The sequence below is a fragment of the Phaseolus vulgaris genome, chromosome 10 (genome assembly GCF_051622355.1).
Source record: "Phaseolus vulgaris cultivar YP4 chromosome 10, ASM5162235v1, whole genome shotgun sequence".
Lineage (NCBI taxonomy): Eukaryota > Viridiplantae > Streptophyta > Magnoliopsida > Fabales > Fabaceae > Phaseolus > Phaseolus vulgaris.
The window spans coordinates 33,604,077-33,627,919 of record NC_143507.1 but is presented as its reverse complement, the minus strand read 5'-3'; the positions used below and the strand labels follow the sequence as shown (position 1 = coordinate 33,627,919).

Sequence of the window (23,843 nt, the reverse complement as noted above, 5' to 3'; positions counted from 1 at the left end):
CACAAATCAATTGAATTTGCAAACAAATGACTACTTAAATACTAAACTATCGAAATATAATATTACAAGTTCAAACAACATAGAATCAAACAACATCCGTACAAGAGAAATTGAAGTCTGAAACCACGTCCCCTCCATATCTAGATCTTTTACTTGAAATTCTTTATTCTAGTGGAGATTTCAGCTCCATAAAAAAAAACCATTCCATAATCTAAGGATCTAAAACATGTTATCCAAACATCATTAAATTTCAGTATATATAAGGTAAAACAAGTTGAGAGGAACACTTTTCTCAACTGTACCCATCAAAATTGATGGCTAAATCATAAGAAAAATAAGATAATAAGGGATCTTTAGAATAAAAATGAATTTACTCTATTTAAAAATCTAATCGATTAAAAATGTACTATAACTCTTCAACTAATGCATGTTGTGATCAAATTTTAGAATAAATAAAATATGAAGATATAACTCTTTAACTAATGCATGTTGCGATCAAATTTTAAAATAAATAAAATATGAAGATGAAAAAAAAGAAAAGAAGAGCTTTATGGATGGATGGGACTTTGTTAAAGGGGTTACAATAGCTAAACTATATATAATTTTCATTTATGTGTGCGTGTTTTTATGTATTCTTTATTCTAATAACAAAGAGGATATATATATATAGATAAAGGATACAAGAGATATGCTTAACCCACCTACTATAATAGCATTTTCAATATTAATACAAAGTTTTGATACGTAACAAAGGATTATTAAATTCCATTTTAAAGAAGGAAAATTATCTAAAGTTCTCTTTTTGACACTTAAGCCAGCAGGACCTATTAGATCACGTGTGTAGTATTTGTGTATTTTATCTAATTTTTGGAAATATTTATTTGCATTTACATTTGTTTTTCCTAATTTACGTATGGCCAATTATATATATAAATTCAAGACTAATATCTAATTTAATTCACTTATTTTTTTTCTAATTCTATATCGATTAATAAAACAGAAATTGAATTTATTGAATTAGGAAATAATATTTTTTAAAAATAATGAGTATGGTACTTCGTGAGGCACCTTGAGTTTGACATGAATGGAGATTGAGAGCGCAAAACCGTAACCGAAACTCAAGTTCCAAGTGTCACACGTCCTACGCTCCTTCCTTCCCTCTAACATATATAACAACTTTCGCAGCCTCATTCAACCCCTCCAACAGTTCTCTCTCTCAACCGCTTCCGATTCTCAAATCTGCGTTCGCACCTCCAATCACCACCTCTTGCTGCAACCATTCAACCATGTCGTTTTCCGATTCCGAATACGGCGGAACATCGGAGTACAAGCCGTTCCGCCAAATCAGCCGCGACCGTAACATCCTTTTCCTTTCCGCTTTCTTTTTCGTTCTCCGTTTAATGTATTTGGTTTAGGATTCGAAATCAAGCTTCGATTTCTCACTGTTGAACGGAGCTCAGCATCCCAACATATCTCAATCTGCATTTCGTTTGGAAATTGAATTTCGGACTGTCATTTGAAACTAACGAATACGTTGCGTTTGTGATTCTTTTTTTGAATTTTTTCGTTACTAACTTTTCATACGAACAGTCATCTAGAAAATGAATCAGTGGTTATGTATGTCTGGTAGAAAGTTGTGTGAAATGGAATATGAATTTCGTAACTGTGAATCTCGCTGGAAATTTGGTACCTCTCCATCTGCATTTCGTTTGGTTTGGAAGTCTGTCGTCATTTGAAAGCGAATAATAAATTGTTTGACGAATGTTAAACTGAATGTAGATAGACTAAGTAAAGTTTTATATTCAAATTTTATGAATGACTTTTTGGTCATCGATTAAGCTATTGGTAATATATTCTACAATAATGTCATGATGACAAAAAGAAATGTTGCATTTGTGATTCTTTATTTTTTATTTTTTCTCCTTAATTTTGATGAGTCCAATCATCTTGAAAATGAATCCATCTAGAGAAAATTGTGAGCAATGAAACATGATGTAACTGTGGTCTCTCCTTGTTTTATTTTATACATTTAAATAAAAAAGGACTGGAAATTTAATTAAGTACTGTGCTGGCTTCACTTTCGTGACTGTTTCGTAATCATTTTTCTTCGTTGGATGCTAATAGGGTTATTATTTGAAATGCTTAGATCGGCAAAGTCACCCGACTCGAAGGCATGGAAGGTGTGTCTTCAGACTTTAATGTGGATATATTACCACGTTTATATCATCTCATTTTTAGTTAATTCAGGCTGATATATTTTGGTCACGTTTTCCTTACTTTTACAGGTGCTCATAATGGATAAAGTCACTGTGAAAGTTATGTCACATTCGTGTAAAATGGCAGATATTACAGACCAAGAAATTTCCTGTGAGAACCCTTCAAACTGATATCCCTTTTGACTTTATGTCTTTTTCAAATGGCCAACTTACTCTCTATGACCGAGGGCACAAAATGTGAAGGAGCGATTGTAAAATCACTGGTTTTGTTCGAAGAACTTATAATTAATGATAGCGATCCAATGGTCTAACACATACCGAGTGATAACGGGTTTCAAATGTCATTCTTTTTCTTCCAACAATTTCAAAAAGCCAGGCAATAAGATTGGAGAAAAATGTTTGCTATTTTAGGGGATTGGAGAAAAATAATGAGTTAAAGAACAAAACTAACATCCAAGTTGTATCCTTACCATCGAGTTCTATAACTCAAGGGTGACAAATGGAATTCTTTTTAAAAATTCTGCAACACATTTGGTAGAGGTTATTTAATACTATTATAAACAACATATGGCTGTCATCGTTTGATTGAAGAACAGAACTTGTACAAAATATAAAATCATTTGCCACAACATTTTTCATTCGTTAAGTCATATTATCATTTTCCACATGATATCGTTAGTCTCATTCTTTTTCCAGTATATAGTCCTCTCCACTCCAATTGGCAATGTACATTTGTCAAGCTCTTTTAGATTTGAATGTAGAACATTAAATTAGATTTTTTTTTTCATTTTATCTTATGCTTTTTCTCCATATTTACTGAACCCACTTTAAAACAGCATCTGTTCTGTGATTACTCTGTAAAAATATTGATACAGTATCATTTCTTAATATCATATTGCAGTGGTGGAAGACCTCTTTCGGAGAAGGCAACCGTTACCATCTTTGGATGCTATTTATTTCATGCAACCTTCTAAAGAGAAGTAACTTCCTCTCTTAGTTAGAATTCTCCATATATGTCACCAATAAAAATAGAAGTATCATCTAAAAATTAAATAATTGTTTTATTATTACAGGACGACTCTTTCATTATAACACAATATAAATTGAATTTTCATAGATTTTAGCATTTTCTATTTTTATTTCTTGTTATATAAAACATAGGTACAATAAATTTGCTAGCATTCACTTCCACGCTTGCAAATGTGTATAGTTAGCCTGCTTATTTGTTTCTTTTCTCGTTTGCCAAATTCAATTTCAATATATATACATCTCTTTTTATGAGTTTCTTCATAAGAACTTTTAATAGAAAAAAAAATAGAAAGAAAAATTGAACTTCTCTGTAAGTTAAACTTTACTTATACACAAGCTAATTTGTAAAACTTCTCATATTAGTTTTTAAAATTCTTATTTTTAACTTGTGTATAAGCTATTTTTAACTTATAGAAAATATTTTTTTTTTTTCTTCTTGTGTTTCTGTCTTAGAAGATTTTATAGAAAAAGTTGTTAAAACATTCATTCATTCATTCATATATAACCTGATCTCATTATTTGATGCCACACAACTACATCTTGAATCAAAATATAAAAAAAGTTAAGTGTTTATTTTTAATTAATTTTGATTATAAAATTGTTTAGTAAGGATATCTCTATTGCGAGAATCATTGAATTTTATAAGATTTCTTTACTGGAGTATTTTGATATGACATAAAATTTAAGAACTTAGATCTTAAATAGTCCCTAGATTTTAAAGAACACTGTAGATCATAACAATAAAAAATATTATTTTTCTATTTAGAAATATATATTTCTATTCATAACCAAATAAAATATTAGAGTGTGGGTTTTATAAGGCCTAGCATTAGAATAAAAATTATAAAAAGATCTTAGTAATGATGTAATACAATAAAGCCTACAAAAAATAAATCAAGATCTCACAAAACCTCTTATGATGGAAATGACATAAGAGTTATATTAGAAATATGTGTGAATCACTAGAGGGTGGTGTTATATTTTTCCTTTTAACTTAGTGATAGAAGTCTGTAAATATAATAATGAGTGGGAAAAGAGAGAGCATGTTAAAGAAAATTTAAAAGAAATAACTAGGAGACAGAATAGCTGATTCTTCTTCTTACCTTATAGTAGGCAAACCAAAGTTTTTGTGAACCATCACCACTTAAAGGTTCTCATGTTGCCAGGATTTTATAATATTCAAAATTTTCTTTTGACTAGATAGAAGTTTCCTAAAGTTTTGGTGTTTGACTCTAGATGTTTTGTGAATTATGAAGTTGTCTTGCACGCGCATACAAATATTTGGAGTATCAATGTGTTCATAGAGGTACAGAAAAGATTAAACAGAACGATGATCATGAGTATGAGACTTGCATAATGCAAGACGTCAAACAAAAATTGTAGTTTTTTTTAAACAATCCAGGTATTTTCAGCACCCATCTCCCTTTGTTTGGAATATTGTGTAATTATGGATTAGATTCTCATAGTCTAGTATGTATTGGACGGTCCTTGTCTTTTATGTGTTAGACGATCCTTGTCTAGTCTTGTATTATAGTCTTGTATTAGACGGTCCTCATCTTTTTCTATATATATAGTCTTGTATCTTTCTTATATATTTACATTAAATCAAAGATAAGTTTCTTCTTCTATTTCTTCGTCTTTTGTCTTTTATTTCATGGTATCAAGAGTCAACAATGACTTCTTTTCCTCCGCAATGCACAATCCTGAGTTTTTTTGTCTTCAACATTTGTTTTGCATACCTTCACCAGGCCCATCAATCTTAGACTCCACAGTGATAATTTCCTCAACAGGTTCTTTCCACCATTCAAGGCCTTCAACTTACAAATAGTTTGAATAATTCAACAATACCTCTGGAATCCAAGGCTTCTGAAGATTTTTAAGCTAACGATGTCAATCCTGTTTTCCTATGCCATGAGCAACAAGACCAACTTATTGTTACTTGGTTTCCTGTTTCGATGTCAACTCCAATTCTCACCAAAATGGTGGGTCTTGAAACTACTTCACAAATTTGGATGTCATTATCTCTCAAACCTGAGCCAAAGTCAAGAAACTAAAACTTCAGTTACGAACACACCGAAGAAAGATAGCAGTATCTATCAATACTTATCTCCTTGATATCAAGAAGATAGTTGATACTATGATGTGACTGTTGTTGGAGCTCCCATTACGGTTGAAGATCATACTGATGCTATCTTTGATGGCTTATGTGACGAATATGATCATTTTATTATGTCCATCACATCCCGTCTAGATCTCTATTTAGTTGATTAGGTTAAAGTACTTCTTCTTGCTCAAGAAGAGAGGTTTGAGATACATCGTCTTTTGATCAATCTCCTCTCCAAGCCAATGCTCTTTCTAGTTAGTGGTCTTTGTCAAATCAACAAGATAGATATCGCAACAATGGTTTGCAAAGCAGGGGGAGAAGACCGCCTTTTAATTATAATTCTTAGCATTCCATGCGTTTTTGATATCCAAGAATAATAATCGTGGTTCTTGAAATTCTTCTTGGCACAACAAATCCAGATGTCAAATTTGTGGGAACAGAGTACATCGTCTCATGCTCATGCTAACTTTTCTCAATTCTCATCTACAGTCAATGAGTATCATGAACCGTCTACTTTGGGTGTGCCTTCCACCATTGATGATTCGTTTTGATATCCTGATAGTGGAATGTCTCATCATGTTACAAATGATGATAAAAGTTTTCTACAAAATGACTTATCATGACGATGACACTATTAAACTAGGTAATGACTCAGGTATGTCGGTTAAACATGTTGGGAATACTTGTGTTACTATACCAAATTCGAATACTGCTTTCAATTTGAATCATTTGTTGTATTTTACAAGAATCTTCCAATATATCGAAATTTGCAAAAGATAATAACGTGTATTTTGAATTAATTCCTACCCATTATGTTAAAAATCAAGACACCCAGCAGATTCTTCTTCAAGGAAAAATTAAAGATGTATTTATATTTTCCCTATGTTTCGGCGTTCACTTGCTTACTCTGCTAATAATACATTTAGTCACAACCAGACCCAAGTTTAATCTCTGGCCTTCTAGATTCCGACACTCTTCTTTTCATAATGTTAAACCAATTTTAAACCAGTGTAATATACAATTTTCCAAACATAATTTATTTTTTGATTCTTGTGCTAAGAGCAAATCTCATCAGTTGCCTTTTATGTCGTCTACTACTACTGTGTATACTGCTCCTTTACAACTTCTATATATTGATGTTAGGGGACCATCTCCTGTGTGTCTAATGGTGCGAGGTACTATATTTTGTTTTTGGATACTTATTTTAAATATATTTGGATTTTCTTACTGCATACTAAATCACAAGTGGTTGTTGCGTTTATGCGTTTTAATTTTTTTTTTCGAAAAACCAAACTGGTCACAAACTTTTAAGTATTCAAACTGACAATACAAATGAATTTCTTGTTTTTAAATCTTATGTTAATGACAATGGTATTCCACATCATCTAATATGTCCTCATACATATGAACAAAATGGAGCTATTGAACACAAACATAGAGATAACGGAAATGGATTTAACTCTTCTTACCCAATAAATTTTGGGTTGAAGCTTTTATCATTACTACCCATATTATAAATGTCTTGCCCACACCTGTGTTAAATAATTTGAATCCCTTTGAAATATTTTTCCATTCAAAACCTAACTATAATATATTTAAAGTGTTTGGGTGTGCTTGTTATCCCTTATTGGGACCTTACAATAATTATTATTACTTTAATTTTAGATCTACCTGTTGCTTATTTTTGGGCTATAACTTGCAAACCAAAGGATACATTTGTTTGTCTCCTATAGGTAAAACGTGTCTCACATCATGTTCTATTTAATGAGTAGGTTTTTCCTTACAATATTCTTTTTCTTCTAGTAGTGCTACAAATGGCTTACCATCTATTATCTCATCTCCTTTAACTGTCATCAAATATATTCCTCATCATAGTCCTAGTAATAGAACTTTGCATGTTAATGTTGTGCCTAACAATGATACTAGTCATTGTTTTGATGTCTTACCTTCTACATCTACTGATATTAATTTTAATGAATCCTCTGAACCTACAAATACTACTAATATCAGTTCTCATGTCATTTCAAATAATCACCATATGGTAACTAGAGCTAAGGCTAATGTTTTTAAACCTAAAATTAATACTTTACATAATTCCTGTATTCCTTCTGAACCAACCTCTGTTAAGCAAGCGTTATCATCCCCTAACTGGTAAAAAGCTATACAACATGAAATATAATGCTTTTATTATAAATCTACTTAGACTCTTGTTCCTCTGCCCTCTGGTGCAACTATGGTAGGCTATAAATGGGTGTTTAAAAACAAGGTTAATGTTGATGGCAGCTTTCAAAGGCACAAGGCCAAGTTGGCTGCCAAAGGCTTCAATCAGGCTGAAGGTTTTGATTACAATGAAACCTTCAGTCCTGTTGTCAAGCCTACTATCATTCGTGTGGTTCTTACTCTTGCAGTATCATCTAATTGGCCAATACATCAAATTGATATTGATAATGATTTTCTAAATGGTGATTTAGAGGAAATTGTCTACATGCAACAACCACTTGTCAAAGGTAACTCAAATCTTGTTTGTAAATTATATAAAGCTACATATGGTCTTAAGCAGGCACCGCGTTCATGGTACCATAAGTTGAGCTCCACTTTGCAAAAGTTGGGTTTTAGCTCTACAAAGAGCGACTCATCTTGTTTTGTTTTATTCGGGAATTCTTCTACTCTTTTTGTTCTTGTTTATGTGGATAATATAATTATCACATGGACATCGTCTAAGGCTATCAATTCTCTTGCATCATTACTACGTAACTCCTTTTCTTTGAAAGATTTAGGACCTTTGCATTACTTGCTATTGAAGCTTCTTTAGTGGAAGATGGCAACATTCATCTGTCTCAATATCGGTAAATCAGGGAACTTCTAGCTTACATAAACATGCTAGATTCCAAGCCTCAATCAATTCCGATGGTTTCTTCCTTCGTCTCACTCAAGATGCGTCTACTGTTGTCTATCACTCTGTCGTAGGAGCTTTGCAGTACATTTTAATCACATGACTGGAGCTTGCTTATGCTATCAAAAAGGTGTGTCAGTACATGCATAACTTGCTGAAACATCATTGGAAAACTATCAAACACATTTTACGATATCTTGTTGATTCGGTAGATCATGGTCTTCTCATTCGTAAATGTCAACACTTTCATATCCCTGGTTTTAGTGATGCTGATTGGGATTCTGAACCTGATGATCGCAAGTCGACTACTAAGTATTGCATTCATTTTGGGTTTAATCTCGCAGTAGTACAAAGGCGACATATAAGAGCATTGTTGTCGCTCTGGCTAAACTAAAATGGTTGTCTTCGCTTCTCAATGAACTTCATCTTTCTTTCTTCGTTCCGAAATCTACTTTGACAATCTCAATGCTATTTTACTTGTTGCTAATCCTATTTTACACTCCAGATTGAAACATTTTAAGCTTGATCTTCACTTATGGTTGTTGTCAATCCAACCATTAGTTTAAGGGAGGTTGTTAGGAATACTGTGTAATTATGGCTTAGATTGTCATCGTCTAGTATGTATTAGATGGTCTTTGTATTCTATGTGTTAGACGATCCTCATCTATTATGTGTTTAGACGGTCCTCGTTTTCTACGTACTAGATGATCCTCATCTAGTCTAATACATAGTCTTGTATTAGACGATCCTTGTCTTCTCCTATATATATATATAGCCATGCATCTTTTTTTTGCATAGTTACATTAAATCAAATGATAAGTTTCTTCTTTCATTCCTCTGCCTTGTGCCTTTTCTTTCACCCCTGCCTAATAAGAACACACAGTAAAAAGTGTTGGGTTCGTGGGAAAATTCAAAGGAAGATTTACTAAAAATGAGTCATGAACATACTCATGTAAGAAACCTATTTCTCTATATACATTGTTCATCGTGTCCATTCTTATCCAATGTTAGAATTCCAACTTACATTTGAATTCATGATGATCTCTCCTCTTCATGTGAGTCTACTCCCTTCCTTTTGAGGAAAAATATTTCTTAACCACCAATACCTCAGGGCAGGGATGATCCTTGTACTGTCATTTACCATAAATTGGCACACTTGTTTCGATACAATCTACAACTAAGATTCCTCACCCATTTCATATTGTACTAGTCGAGCCGGTCACCAAGTCGACTCAGATACCTTTTGTAGGTTTTTCGAGAGAAAATACTGGACAGATACAACACCAATTTGTAATTAGCAAAATCATATAAGAGACCAAAATATGAACTCAAACCTAAAAAACTTTTGGCAAGTGGATTTGTAGGTTTTTTTCAAATCTTGCAACTTGTGGAACTTTCAACTCATACTTAATTTTTAAAAAGAACTTATTTTTGTCGACAATGGATGTTTTCAATAGCTTATAGCATCAGTTTAAAATAATTGAAGCTTGCAAAGAACTGGCAACTTGATATGTACAATTGTTCCAATTAAATATACAACTGTTAGACTTAAATTAAGAAAAGTAATTTTTTTTATGTCTATGCCATTCATCAATATACCTTTCCGATCTAAATATTTCAGCAATGTAAGGCCACAAGTATTTGTGTTAAATTCTAAGTCAGGGTTCAATTATTTCTCTAATCCCTTTCGTTTCCAATTTTATTCGTATTTTAACCCAGTCAAATGTTCTCTTCCATGCATTAATTTGAACGGACTTCTTTTCTGTTGTTCCTTTTGTTTTCACTCGCATAGTTTATCCATATTAAACATATCTTTTGCTAGCTTGCAGTGTGGTCATGTTCCTGTCTGATATGTCTGGAAGGGAGCCCCTGTATAAGAAGTATGGGAAGCATTCTAAATTTTCCCCAAGTTTAATATTGTTTCTACATTTTTAAGCTTATCTCAGGAGAAAACTTAACAGCATTGTTTTTTCTTTTTAAATGGGGCGGGGGCTATGTTCTTTCTTCCTCTGCATGTTTCAGAGCCTATATATTTTTCAGTTCACCGATCCCAAAGGAACTTGTAAACCACATCAAGTGTGATACAAGTGTCTTACCCCGCATAGGAGCATTGAGAGAGGTCAAGATTTTGCTGTCCCTTTCTATCTAATTGATATCAGCAAGTGGTCAACATCAAATTGTTTATTTATTGAAATTGAAATTAATTTTGGTTCTATTTTGCAGATGAATTTGGAATATTTTCCAGTAGATAGCCAGGTAGTTATTGAACTTCGCAATTTATCCGGAGTATTTACCTTAAAGCATACCTGAAATGAAAAAGTTTAGTAACCACTAACCTACCTACCTACCTACTCAAAATCTCGGTGTATAACAAAACACATTTATTTAATTGTTCACGGTACTGTCATAGTTGCAAGAATAAACTACCTGGATGAATTTACTGATTTCAAAATGGAATTCCTATATGATTTTGTCTTATGATCCAAAGGTTTTATTTATATTCTTAATATTGCCAAGTCTAAACATAGCAGTGTTCTCAAGGAATTTGGGATTCCAGTGCCTTCAAAGTCATGATTTACGTGACAACCAATATATAAATACTTACAAATCCATGGAAATTTGGTCAACAGAGTAATAGTATATGTTATTGAATTTATTTTCAAGCGAAGAATCACCTTGAACTTTTTAAATAATGTTCAAAACGAGGGGAAAATGGGATTTTCTACTGAGATGTATATGATGCAGGGGTTTACTACTGATCAAGAAACAGCAATGGACGATCTTTATGGCAACATTGAGAATACTCGCAGATTTAACACCTGCATGAATAGTATGGCTATTCGAATAGCTACAGTTTTTGCTTCATTAAAGGTATTACCTACACACCTTATACTCAATATTTGTAATTAACGTAGGTTAGGATATTAATGAACTACTCTCGACTCACTGTAATGAGAGTTACAGGTACTTTTTAAGTCATCATTTTTCTTCTTTTATCCCGTTTGATTTTTACATATTTTTATATAATATTAGCCTTTCTAATTCCATTCGTTTTTGGTGAATATATATTTTGCTGTACGTCTAACAAACTATTTTAGCAGAAGTCACTCAGAATAAAATAATTACTACATTTTGATTTTGTGGGATCCAATAAATTTCATATTTGTGACCACTTCTGTAACTTTTACCCATTATTTCAGTTCAAGCATGCTATGGTTGTTTACGTGGGTGGCGAATTTGAGTCAAAATAACACTAGATTACTCTTTACTTGTAATATAAGGTACAACAACGGGCATTCTTTTAATGACAATGAAGATTAAAAACATTTATAGGGTAATCATGATAGTAATAAATCTATTAAAGATAGTATTTGTGTCAATCATGATCTATCAATAGCATTTTTTCAAATTCTACTACACAAGTTATACTTGACTTTCCCTAAATTCCTTATCTTCTCCATATAAGGTATAACTTCTGAAAGAGTATATCCAAAATGTGTGTATCTTTTTAGGAGTTACCATGTGTGTGGTATCGTGCTGCAAAGGATAGTGGCGAGTCTACTGGAACAGCAGTTCGAGAATTAGTTCCTACCTACCTTACTAGTGCTGTTTGGGACTTGGTTTCTAAATATAAATCTACCATTCCCGGTTTTCCACAAAATGAAACTTGTGATCTTCTCATTGTTGACAGATCCGTAGATCAGGTTAAAACTCTCTGTTCATAATGAATGTCTCCTTTTATATCTCACCTTTAACTGTGTTTAATCTGCATCACAGATTGCTCCTGTCATTCATGAATGGACGTATGATGCTATGTGCCATGATTTGTTGAATATGAATGGAGATAAATATATGCATGAGGTATCCCTTTTTGTTTGCTTGCCCTTCCCTTCATCATTATAAAAATAAGGGTGCTTAATTTAAACTTTGGACTTACTAATAAAAAATTATTTGTTATTAGTTTTTACAAAAAAGACTACATATTAGAGAATTAAAAAATACAGCTCTCTCATTTAAAGTAAAAAAAGTCCATCTCAATTTATTTTAAGCATCACTTTTAATGAGTGGGCCTTCAGGTATACAAGTTTTTGCATTTTGCTATTTCTGATTTTAACATAGCAATCATGCTAGATTCCCAGCAAAACCGGGGGTGATCCTGAGATGAAGGAGGTCCTTCTACAAGATCATGATCCAGTCTGGCTTGAACTTCGCCACGCTCATATAGCAGATGTACGTCTCTTTCACTATCGATATATTTGGATAATTTTCTATAAAAAAATTATACGCAGATGTTGTTAAAACGAAATAAGTTTATGTAATATTATTTCTCTAAATATAATTTTGTTAATCATATGCATAAACTAATTTTCACATATAAAAGAAAGTTATTTTATTTATATTTTTTACAAATATTTATAACAAATTTATCCGAATTCATCTAATATTATCAACTCACAATTCATATATTTCTCAAATCTCATTGCTCTTTTACCGACATTAATACCAGGCTAGTGAAAGACTGCATGACAAGTTTACCAATTTCGTATCAAAGAACAAAGCAGCACAAATTCAACAAAGGGGAAGGTTTGCATTGGCACCTTTCTTCTTCCTTTATGAAAAAATAATGGCCATTTCGTGAAATGCCTCCCAATTAATTAAGGTCCTAGCTTTCACTATGTTTGTCATTATTCATTTCGTGTATGATATGTTTGGCAAGTTTTTTTTCTGAAAAATAATTACTTTTTTTAAGATCACACTTAGAAAGGGTTTTTATTTAAAAATACTTTGCCAATCCAAACACATGGTGATAACCAAAGGAGAGAAGAGAAAAAAAAATGATTATAAGAAAAGGAAAGATCTCGCTTTTTTGCTTTGCAACTAAAGGGAAAATATGAATAATGTATCAAGTGGAGTGCTAGCTTCTTTAAGCACGTTTTTTTTAAATATATTTAAACTATAAAATGATTAGTGAGATTTATTAAATAAAGAATGAGACTTATATAATTTTTTAATTTTTAACAAATCTCATTAAAAAATAAAGTGTATTTAAATGAAGTTGTAAGATAGTATATTGTTAGTTTTTCTAAATTTGTAACGAAAGGAAAGTAAAGTAAAATAACATCTCATTAAAATTCTATAAATATAGACAAAAGATTATAATCCATTTTACGTTTCAGAGTCTCTCTCTCCCCTTCCCTTTTCTACGTTCTCTTGTGACTAAATGCCCTATTATTAGTCTTTAAATCCCATATGCCTTTAAACCTTGTATTTTTATTTAAAATACTTTATTGTTATGATTATATAGTGATAAATAATACCATAAATCTAGAATTTGTGGTCGAATGAGAGTATAAATGTTCTACGATTAGTGGCTAATATTGCAGTATTTCAATATATAACTCAACAATACTGAGCGAGAATTATGCGATACTTGGCCCAAGTTAGAAAAGCCTCAGACTCAAATTGGGCAACTTACCCAGTTAGCTACTTAAATTGATAACGTTGTACCTAAAGAAGAATAGGAGGAAAAAAAATGACGGGTAGGCTTTACACAGAATTATAGAGAGCGAAAGAACCAATAGCAGGGAATTAGAGAGAGAATGAGAAAGAAGCTCTAGGATCTATATAGTGGTAGAGGGTATAAGGGATATACACAGGGTTCTAAGTTTCATTCTTGTTAGAAAGAAAAAATAGAGAGCTAGAAAAGGAGATTAGTTTTAGTAGCACGGTTTTTGGTTTTGTATAGCATATAGACACTGATCAGGGCAGTTTCTGCAATAAAATACGCCATTATATGTATAAATTTATTTTGAAAGAGACATTATGTGCTTACTGTGAATAAAATTGAAGATAGCATAAAGCAGAAAAAAGTGAAGAAAATGAAGATCAAATAAGAAATAGGAGTGTACATTTAATTCTCTAAGAAAAGAGAAAAATTAAATAGTGTGTCTCGTTATAATAGTTATATGGGTGATGATTACAAATATGAGGGGATACTGATTCCACCCGAACCTAACTAAGATGAACAGTGAGTGAACTTAGACTAAACTAAGATTAATTACATATCCAACAGGAAGATTTATATAGCCTCCCAAGCCTTCTCCAAACAGGTTACGTTGCTGCCTCCTACCTTTTGCAATTATTTTGACTAAACCCTGTCGAGCATGCCACTTATTTTCGACCTATAAATTTGATTCTCTGCAGAGATGGTAGCGAATTATCTACACGAGATTTGCAGAAAATGGTTCAGGCATTGCCACAATACACTGAGCAAGTGGAAAAGATTTCACTCCATGTGGAGGTGATTTATTCTATCTAACTTTCATCATCTTCTATTTTTCTTTATGGTTTGTCTAGGAATAGTATAGTATTTGATTTCATCTTGAGAATAATGGCAATGGAATGTGAGAGAACGAAATGACATACTTCTTGAGAAATGAGAACTCGTGATGGCTTTGACGCAAATGACATATCTCTTTCAACTTGATAAGTGTCGCACTGTAATAACAAAATAAATATATTTTTATATGCTGACCATTCTGCTTGATGAATTCAAAACAGATAGCTGGAAAGATCAACACAATTATCAGAGAAACAGACCTTAGAGAGCTTGGACAGTTGGAACAAGATCTTGTTTTTGGGGATGCAGGAGCGAAGGAAGTTATTAACTTTTTAAGAACAAAGCAGGTCTGGAAATGAAGAGATATCTGAATAGTGAATAGTATTTTATTATGAATACTTTCTTTATTAAATTTTTTTTTCCCGTGCAGAGTACAACTCCTGAATATAAGTTGCGTTTGTTGATGATTTATGCAATTGTCTATCCTGAAAAGTTTGAGGGTGATAAAGCTTCAAAGCTAATGCAGGTCATTGTCAACTCTTAACAAATTGTACATGTTTCTTGTATTCTCCGAATTTTTTTATTTATTGCACATGAACATAATTAATTTACAAACATATGCATGGTATTCCCATTTCTCATAACTTCAACGTTTGTTATACAAGATGCTCTATATTCTCATCAGATTCATATTCTTCAGAAGTTTACGTAAATTTGACTAAATTGAATCTGGGTGACTGTCCTAAATCTCGTTTATTATCAAATTAGTTTTGTAATACTTGATAGAGGCTGAATTCCTTAAAAACGGATTGGTGACTAATTAGGTGTCTAAGACGGACAAATTAGGCATCAAACCGGTTTTCAAGAAATTCAGCCACTATCAATTATTAAAAACGAATTAGAAAATTCTATACAAAAGACGTGTGTAAGTTGTGCCTAAGTAAAGTAGTTTTATATATTGATGATTCTGCTTATCTAATCAGTTGGCAAAACTATCACCTGATGACATGAAAGTTATCAGTAACATGCAACTGCTGGCGGGATCATCAAACAAGAAATCATCTACTGGTGGAGAAGGCGGTTTCTCACTCAAGTTCAGTAACCAGAAGGTAAACATACATATTCATTTCACAGTATCTTTGTATATCAAGGATTTTTGGTTTATATATATATGATAGATAAAAGAATAAGATGAGATAGGACAATGACATGGTAAGATAAGAGCAAAAAGACTATAATGGTGTTTGGTGTACACAGAAACAAAATAACAAAATTCAGGGAGAACTTTGGCTTCTTTGAATTTTTTTTATAATTACATATATATTTATATATAATATTAACATTAAAAATAATATTTATATTTTTTAAATCAAATCATAATATTTAAATTTTTTTATGATTTTTTTTATTGTTATTATAAAAGTAATTAATTGTATACTTTCAACATTTAAAATGAATATTCTATTTATTTTTTATAGTTTTATTATAGAAATAATTGTATTTATTTTCTTTCGAAAAAAATATTTAATATTATTTACTTTTTAATAGTAATCTTTTATCATCTTTTAGTTTAAGTATAAATAATTATATTTAGAAGACTTTATCAATTTTTTTGATATTACAGAATTTTATTATGTATGATTGACTATATTAACTTTTATCATTGTGGTAAATCTTTGTGTTCTTAGTCTCACCTCTCTAAATTAATCTTTGATTTAAATTTCTACGAGCCTCCACAACTCTATGATATTAGTCACACACCTTTATAGACAGGCTGCTTCTTCCTCCACCTCCATACCTTCTTCTCTCACCTCCATAGATTTTCGTATTTTCAAAAATGCCCCTCTGTAGTATTCTGGATTACATAATTCGAAAGTCATTTTTCAAATTTGTAATTAGTTTTCGGATTATATAATCTGGAAGTCTTTTTTCAAATGTATAATTACTTTATGAATTACATAATCTGGAAGTCTTTTTTAACTTCCGGATTATGTAGTCCGGAAGTCTTTTTTCAAATGCGTTTCCAGATTACATAATCCAGAAATTATTCTATGGAGGTGGCACAAGAAGGATAAAAATGTATTTTCATGTTGTGTATGGAGGTGCCAGAAGAAGAAGATATAGAGGTGCAGGAAGAAACAGTCTTATAGACAAACTTCTTATGCTTCTTATGCAAATTCAACCCAAAGCAAATTCGACCCAAAGTTCAACATAGCTAAAAAAACAATAAACAACCAATTACAACACAAAATCATACATCGTAGTTACGACTTACAGTAAAAATCAATATCTTTTTTACAAATAATCACCACAGCTATTTTATTTTATTTTTTTATGCTTAAAAGCCCACTCATTCTATAATCTAAATTTCTTGCAAAATCTCACCTATTCAATCAACCTACTTCAAAACCTTTGTAAAAAATTTGAAAACAACCAAAGATCTCTTTAATATAGATAAATCTAAATTTGGAATTAATTTAAAGCAAATTTTCCTTACCTCAACTTCCATATGCTCTAAGAAATTTGAACCTTTTGTTTCTCAAACTTCCAAAAAATAAATATTGGTTTTCACTATTTGTCAAAAAGTAATTTTAATCCATGATTTTTGTCCGTTTAGAAAATATTATTTTTTAACAGTTGTTAACTATTATAATCTTTTAGATAAATTTTACTAAAATTTGATAAATTTTTAGAAAATAACTAATGATTTAAAAAAATAGAATTAACCTATATATTAATTTTCATTATAAACTAATAATACGTATAAATCTAATGGTTAATATCTGTAAGAATGAATTTCTACAAGATTTAACTTATCTTATAATACTAATAATTAAGGTATGCAAATTTTTGGTAATGATTAACATTTTGGATATTTTAGTAAAAAATTGATGAATGCATATAGTTAGCTAATAAAACTGACCTTACAACCATTCTGGACGTATAGAAGATAACAAAATAAATAATAATAAAATATAATATAAATTATGTATAAATTTTATTTTTCATTAAAAATAAAAATACACTAAATTTTTATTTTTATTGTTTTATAAACTATAATAAATATAGTTTTAATTAAATAATACAAAATTACATTTTATTTATATAACTACTTTTTATTTATATAACGTTTTGAAATTATAATTAATAATTTAGTGGATAATATAATTTAAATTTTTGCCTCAAAAAAATTATAAATACATATAAGATAATATATTAAAAATTAAAAAATATAACATATATTATTATAAACTAAATTATATGTTTCTTAAAAATATAAATAAATTATAAGTTAAAGTGATAAAATAAGATTATATCATATGACACAACAAATAACATATTAGAATTTATTAAGATAGTTAGCTTATTATAGTTCACTCATCAAATTTGTCTTAACTAAAATATTTAAAAAGTGGGTTCCTTTTATTTAAATATCTCTTGCATGCCGTCCATAACTCTCTTTCACACCTAATATCTGTAAAAGGGTTCTTTTTTTCTTCATAGACAAAGCATGCAGCTCGCAAAGATCGAGCTGATGAAGAGGAAGAAACGTGGCAACTATTTCGATTTTTTCCCATGTTAGAGGTACGACTAAAGACTATGCAACCTTGCTTTTCAAAAAAAATTTGCGTACAAAATGCTACCTTCAGCTGATCTGATTTATTCTTTTTCCTTATTGTTGTTGGTTGGGTTGGGTTGGGGGAAAGACTCGAGTTAAAGAAAGAAATTAAGCTCTTCAGTCATTAGAATTTACTACCGAGAGAAGTAAAAGACAAGAAAATTTCCTGGCTTGGCAAAATAACTATGCCCATTCCAAATATTCAACATGTTTAATTTAGGCTCTCTCAATAAATTTCTCAATGAATGAATACTTATAAAATAAATAAATTTCTTTCATAAATTATGATTTATTTATCTCAACTTTTTGAAAATTTAATTAATAAGGTTTCTGCAAAAAATAAATACATAAATTAATTTTATTTTATGGAAAAAAGTTTAATATATTTTTTAATTTTTTTTCTATTATGAGTATTTAACATGAAGTTTATCTAAAAATGATCTTAGTTTCGGTTTGATCTCAACAGTCATATGTTGGAAAGATTTTTCCCTCTAGCTTGTTTCTTATCCAGCGTCGTAGTTCATTATTTTTGTGCTGAGAGTATCATATTTGATGAGTTGATAAAATTAGCTTCTCGAGTATTATTCTTTGTTGTCATATGGGTGCTAAGCACTAAGAAATCATTTTGTTTGCTTAAACATAGCATGATGATATTAGTATCAAATATTATTTGTTTTCTTTTATACGCTCAAATGTAAACTATATATGTCATTGTGTTTATTAGGAGCTCATCGAAAATCTCAATAAGGATAAATTGCCCAAGAATGAATATTCGTGTAAAAACGAGCCAAGTCAAAGTAGTGCCCAAGGGGGTTCAGCAAAAGACAGCAAAAAGGCAGCAGCAGCCCCAACAACTTCTCTTCCTTCAAATAGATCTAGGAGGACAGCAAACTGGGGAAGATCTCGTACTACTTCAGATGATGGATATTCAAGGTGACATGAACTATTATCTCACTCAAATTTGTTTCTTTACCAGAAACTAGTTGTGCTTTAATGGTACAGTTTCAAGTTTCAACACTGACTTTATAATTTTTCATACCTTCAATAGTGACTCCACGTTGAAGAATTGGACTACTGATCCCAAGAAGATGGGAAAGCGAATCTTTGTGTTTATTATTGGCGGGGCTACTCGATCCGAGGTAGAGTATGAGGCAAAAATAAACTTTATGAACTAATTAGTCTAGAATGTTTAAATTGTAATCTTAACTTGTACTACTTTATTTTTTTATTTTTTCAGCTGCGAGTTTGTCACAAGTTGACAACAAAATTAAAAAGGGAAGTAATCCTAGGTACTACATCCATGGATGATCCTCCACAATATCTTACGGTAATAAGCCCTTGTTCTCTTTTTCACATTTTTTTCTCAACATTTTTTTCTCACAATGAGAAGGGCTCTTATCGTGCAGATTTTAAGTTAAGCAAATGCCCTGATTTTGTAGATCATATTTTGTTTTTTGATGTTAAAGATTTCTTTTTTGAATTAAATTCTCTTACATAATTTCAATTAATATTTTCTAATTCAACTTAAGTCATTAATGTTAAGAATTTAAATGTGAGTGTAAGTCGATTTTACATCGAGTAAATATATAAGAAAGTTGAGCATAAGAAGAGTCACAACATTGTCTTAGGTTGGAGGTGTATGAATTTTTTTATGTAAATTTGGTACAGGTCAGGTTTCATTTATCTTAGAATCTTTTCAATGGATCTTCTTTGAGAAAGACCTATCAATTAAGTTTTTTAGAATTTTTTTTTATCAACAAAGAATTAATAAATTAAAAGGAACACTCCATAGGTGTCCAGCCCATATAAAAAAAACATACTCCTACTACATCTAGCTTTCAGCTAAAAATACACTGCAAGCTACTTCCAAAAGAAGAAGCATAACATTTGATAACATTGCTGCCTGCATAATTGAACAGCAGACTAAAAGGCGTGCATAATTGAACACAGAATTAGTAGTTAAGAAGAAGATCACTAAAGAACTAAGGACTCCATTCAACATCCAGCCAAGAATCAGGGGCCAGCTGAAAAGGGTGTCTTCTACTCCCTCTAGATATATAGAACGGGATACTTTAGGCAAAGTTTGGCAGAAACATCCTGATCAAAAACACCTAGAACGATTACTGGAAGTAAAGTGAAGAAGACATTGTAAAATGACATGTACCAATCATTGTAAGCAGCTTGACCAGAGAAAGAAGCATATGCCTCAGACCAAAAAACGTAAATCCAAATGCAACGTTTTTATAGAAAAATGGCATATCATCATTGATATACGCCGATAACACCAATGGGCCATGTTCCAACAACAAACGCTCCAGAAACCGGAATTGAGCGCAAAATCACTTGCCATTATAGCCCCTGCAATACTGAATAATTCTGCCTCACTTGAATAGAGTCCCTTGCACCTGGGCCAGCATCACCGTTTTGGTCTAATGATGTCCTGTCACAGACATCTTCTGCACCTATTCTCAGTTCCTATGCTAATTTGTTATTCTGTCCTTATGAAGATCATCAAAACTGCAGAATCTCCAGCACAATAATCATCAAAACCAGCGCATTATGCAGCAGAAAACAGAGTTACAAGCACTATAAAAGCAGCTAAAAACTCTTGATTCTGCCTCCAGAATCTTCTTCTGAATGTAGCTACTAGGCTTGTGAAGATGAACATTTGTTAGCCTCCCCACTAGTTACTATGCTCCACACTTCCATCATGCCTTCAATAAGCCTCCTAGACGATTACTTTAGTATAAAAACAAAGAAGAAAAAGATGTGGTTGACCCCAAATTCCTACACTGCAGGAAACCACGAGTTCTTGAGTACTAACCTAACCCGTATTATTTGGAACTCCATTTTAACCTTTTGGGATTTTGCTTTTTACTGAAAACCAAACAGCTTGTTAATTAACCTCAAGAAAATATTTAGACCATTTACAATGCAAAAACAACATAGATTGAAACATAGAAATATCGCAAATAGGAAATATAGAGGATGGAAATTCAGATCGACATCTTAATCAAAATATAGAGAATGTTATAACAGTAGTTAGCATGTTTCTACTACATCTGAATCACTTACATAGATACCTTTTGTGGCGTATGGAATTCAACACTATACCTAGGAAATAGGTTTCTGGAAGCCAATCTCACTCAGAAACTTTGGGCATGAAGTACGATATGTACTTGGATGTCTCTTAACACTCTCTTAGAAAAATACCAAAAAATCATGATAGACAGAGATTGTTGGGTAGGAAAAAGTGTATAATTGAAGTAGCTATAGCTGCTGATATTTATTGTTGTTCACATTATTGATTAATTTACATTTTCCTGCTATGGTGAATGTACAGAAATTAAAGTTATTGGGAGACAATGTTGCACCACCCATGGATGGCCTCGGCATATAACATTTTTCCGGAAACTGATAATTACCAGCAGCAGGTTGGTCAATATCCCTTTTGTATCAATTATAATCTATGATCATTCCTAATTGTTTAGACATTAGAAGGTTTATACTTTATACTCTCTTCACAAGGGATGAACACAGGGGCCCCTTTCAAGTTTTTTTTATATACAAATTTTGTTAAAACATCACACCACGCTCTCATACATATTCAAAGGACATCTTTTTTCTTTTCAGTGTTACTATGGACATTTTTGTTATAAACTATTAAAGTATATTTATTTTTCATGTCGATTTCAAGTGAAAGGATACCTTGATTTAGGATATAAATTATATTCGCCTCTTCCATATATTTTTTCTTAGTTACGTATAGCAATAAAAGATAAAGTTGAATTTTATGTTTTTTAAAGGTTGAATTTTGTAGGTTGTATCGAGAGTTTTTCTTTTTTTTTACTTCTGCGTTTCGTAAACTAGGTCTTAACGGCTAAAACGAGAGAAGCCTTCACTTGTGACTTTTAATATATCAATACATTGAAGATAATTTAAAATTCTTAAAGAACTCTCTTGTTTTATTATGACTTTTTCTTCGCATAAGAAAAAGTTTCACTCTATTTTCTATCCCATCTCCACACTTTTTTCTCCTTTACTTTAGGGAATAAAAAACTACACACCTTACTATTGTTTATGATTGAAAAGGAAATATTAATGAGATTAGTTTTGATAATTCAAAACCTAACTTTTAAGTAGAATCATAGAATTTTAACAATAAATTATTTTGATTAATTTGAAAAAATGCATTATCTTATAATTCACTGTCAGATTTGCTAAATGTTAGTTTACCTCTGCCCAAAGCCAAATTATTATATGACAGTATAGGTAGTCTTGTAATTTTATGGTTTGTATATATACATCCTGCAAAATACATTGCCTCTGGTTAGAAACTCTAGCTTTTCTCTCCCTCCAAGCTGAATTATTTTTATACCTAAGAACTTTAAGTTGTGTTTGATTTGGGGAATTTGCTAAATATTTAGGGAGGAAGAATTACAACAAATATTTGGAGGAGAATTGAAAAGACATGTAAAAATTTCAGACTGCACTATAATATATTTCCTCTCATTCCAATTCTAATTTATATGGAAAAAAATATATATTCACAGGTTGATTCAAAAAATATAATATAAAAATTAAAATAATAACAAAGGTTTTTTTTTAAAATAACATAATAAAAATATTATTTTTTTTACCCTTTTCCTTCGTTCATTCACATCGCTATTTTCTCTATCTCTTTTTTTTTCTTCTTATTTTATTCATTCAAACAACACATTTTCAATTTTTTTTATTTCTATCGCTTTCTTCTTTTTTCTTCCTTTCAGCTATGATCCAAAAGAAAGCCTTCAATTCGTCTTTCCATGCGTCGTTCAACCGTTAAGAATGCAGGAGAGGAAACTATTAAGGATTAACTAACAATAATTTTTTTACAGAATTATTTTCTTTAATGATTAATATATATATATATATATACTAATTATATTAATCCCATGATTGAAATTTTGATACGAACACGATGATGAAGCATACTGAGTTGTAGATAAATCAAACATTTACAATGTAATTTTATAATGAATATTTATTTATATTCAAGAAATTATACATTACATTATTTTTTTAAAATAAAAATCAAATCATTTATAATTATTAAATGATTTAATTTAATAGTTGAATTAATAAATGCGTGTATGATCCGAAAATCTCAAATAAAAAAATAGAAAATCAAGTTATTGGGTTAACGTTTTTCTTATCACACGCAATTACAAAGTAATAATATTGTTTAAATGAAGAATTTTAAGAGACTAACTTTTTTTTCAGAAAATTTAAAATATTATGCAGGGAAATGTTTTTGTAAATGAAAATTTTAAAATTTAGAAATTTATAAAAAAATTAATTAATTAAATTGTAAAATTTTAAATTATAAAAAATCATGTTTTCTCCTCTCTCTCTCTCTCTCAATATTCTATTTTTTAATTTTTAGATATTTTCTATATTATTTTAAAATTATTAGATATTTAAAATTTAGCTATAATATTTTTTCATAGAATTTACTATTAAAGTTATATTTTTAAATATACATTTAAAAAAATTACAAATTCATTACATTAAATTGTTTTATTTAAACTAAAAATTTGAAATTTAAACAAATTTAATTGATATATCCAAAAAAAATATTTAAGAAAATAATCGAGGGATAC

The 23,843-nt window shown here is 30.7% G+C and overlaps 1 protein-coding gene across 3 annotated transcripts; it reads left to right on the top strand.

The window, feature by feature from the left end:
• Positions 1 to 1,094: 1,094 nt before the first annotated feature.
• LOC137819283 (protein transport Sec1a) lies at positions 1,095 to 21,833 on the top strand. 3 transcript variants are annotated; one of them, XM_068623082.1, is made up of 21 exons: positions 1,095 to 1,356; positions 2,125 to 2,180; positions 2,286 to 2,367; positions 3,118 to 3,196; positions 10,072 to 10,122; positions 10,265 to 10,361; positions 10,466 to 10,498; positions 10,988 to 11,113; positions 11,755 to 11,946; positions 12,020 to 12,103; positions 12,374 to 12,472; positions 12,750 to 12,826; positions 14,447 to 14,543; positions 14,804 to 14,929; positions 15,013 to 15,108; positions 15,566 to 15,691; positions 18,087 to 18,167; positions 18,926 to 19,134; positions 19,250 to 19,340; positions 19,439 to 19,528; positions 21,545 to 21,833. In XM_068623082.1, exons 1-21 carry the CDS (start codon positions 1,287 to 1,289, stop codon positions 21,599 to 21,601), a joined length of 2,019 nt encoding a protein of 672 aa, XP_068479183.1. In that variant the 5' UTR covers positions 1,095 to 1,286; the 3' UTR covers positions 21,602 to 21,833. The 3 variants fall into 3 exon arrangements, with proteins under 3 accessions (XP_068479183.1, XP_068479187.1, XP_068479188.1); XM_068623086.1 differs by lacking the exons at positions 1,095 to 1,356; positions 2,125 to 2,180; positions 2,286 to 2,367; positions 3,118 to 3,196 and adding an exon at positions 7,515 to 8,372; XM_068623087.1 differs by lacking the exons at positions 1,095 to 1,356; positions 2,125 to 2,180; positions 2,286 to 2,367; positions 3,118 to 3,196 and adding an exon at positions 7,551 to 7,856.
• Positions 21,834 to 23,843: the final 2,010 nt, after the last annotated feature.

Coding starts and splice junctions, on each gene's coding strand:
- LOC137819283 (XM_068623082.1), top strand. CDS start 1,287: ATGTCGTTTTCCGATTCCGAATACGGCGGAACATCGGAGTACAAGCCG. Junction 10,123..10,264: donor AGGGAGCCCCTGTATAAGAA/GTATGGGAAGCA, acceptor TGCATGTTTCAG/AGCCTATATATTTTTCAGTT. Junction 14,544..14,803: donor AGATTTCACTCCATGTGGAG/GTGATTTATTCT, acceptor AATTCAAAACAG/ATAGCTGGAAAGATCAACAC.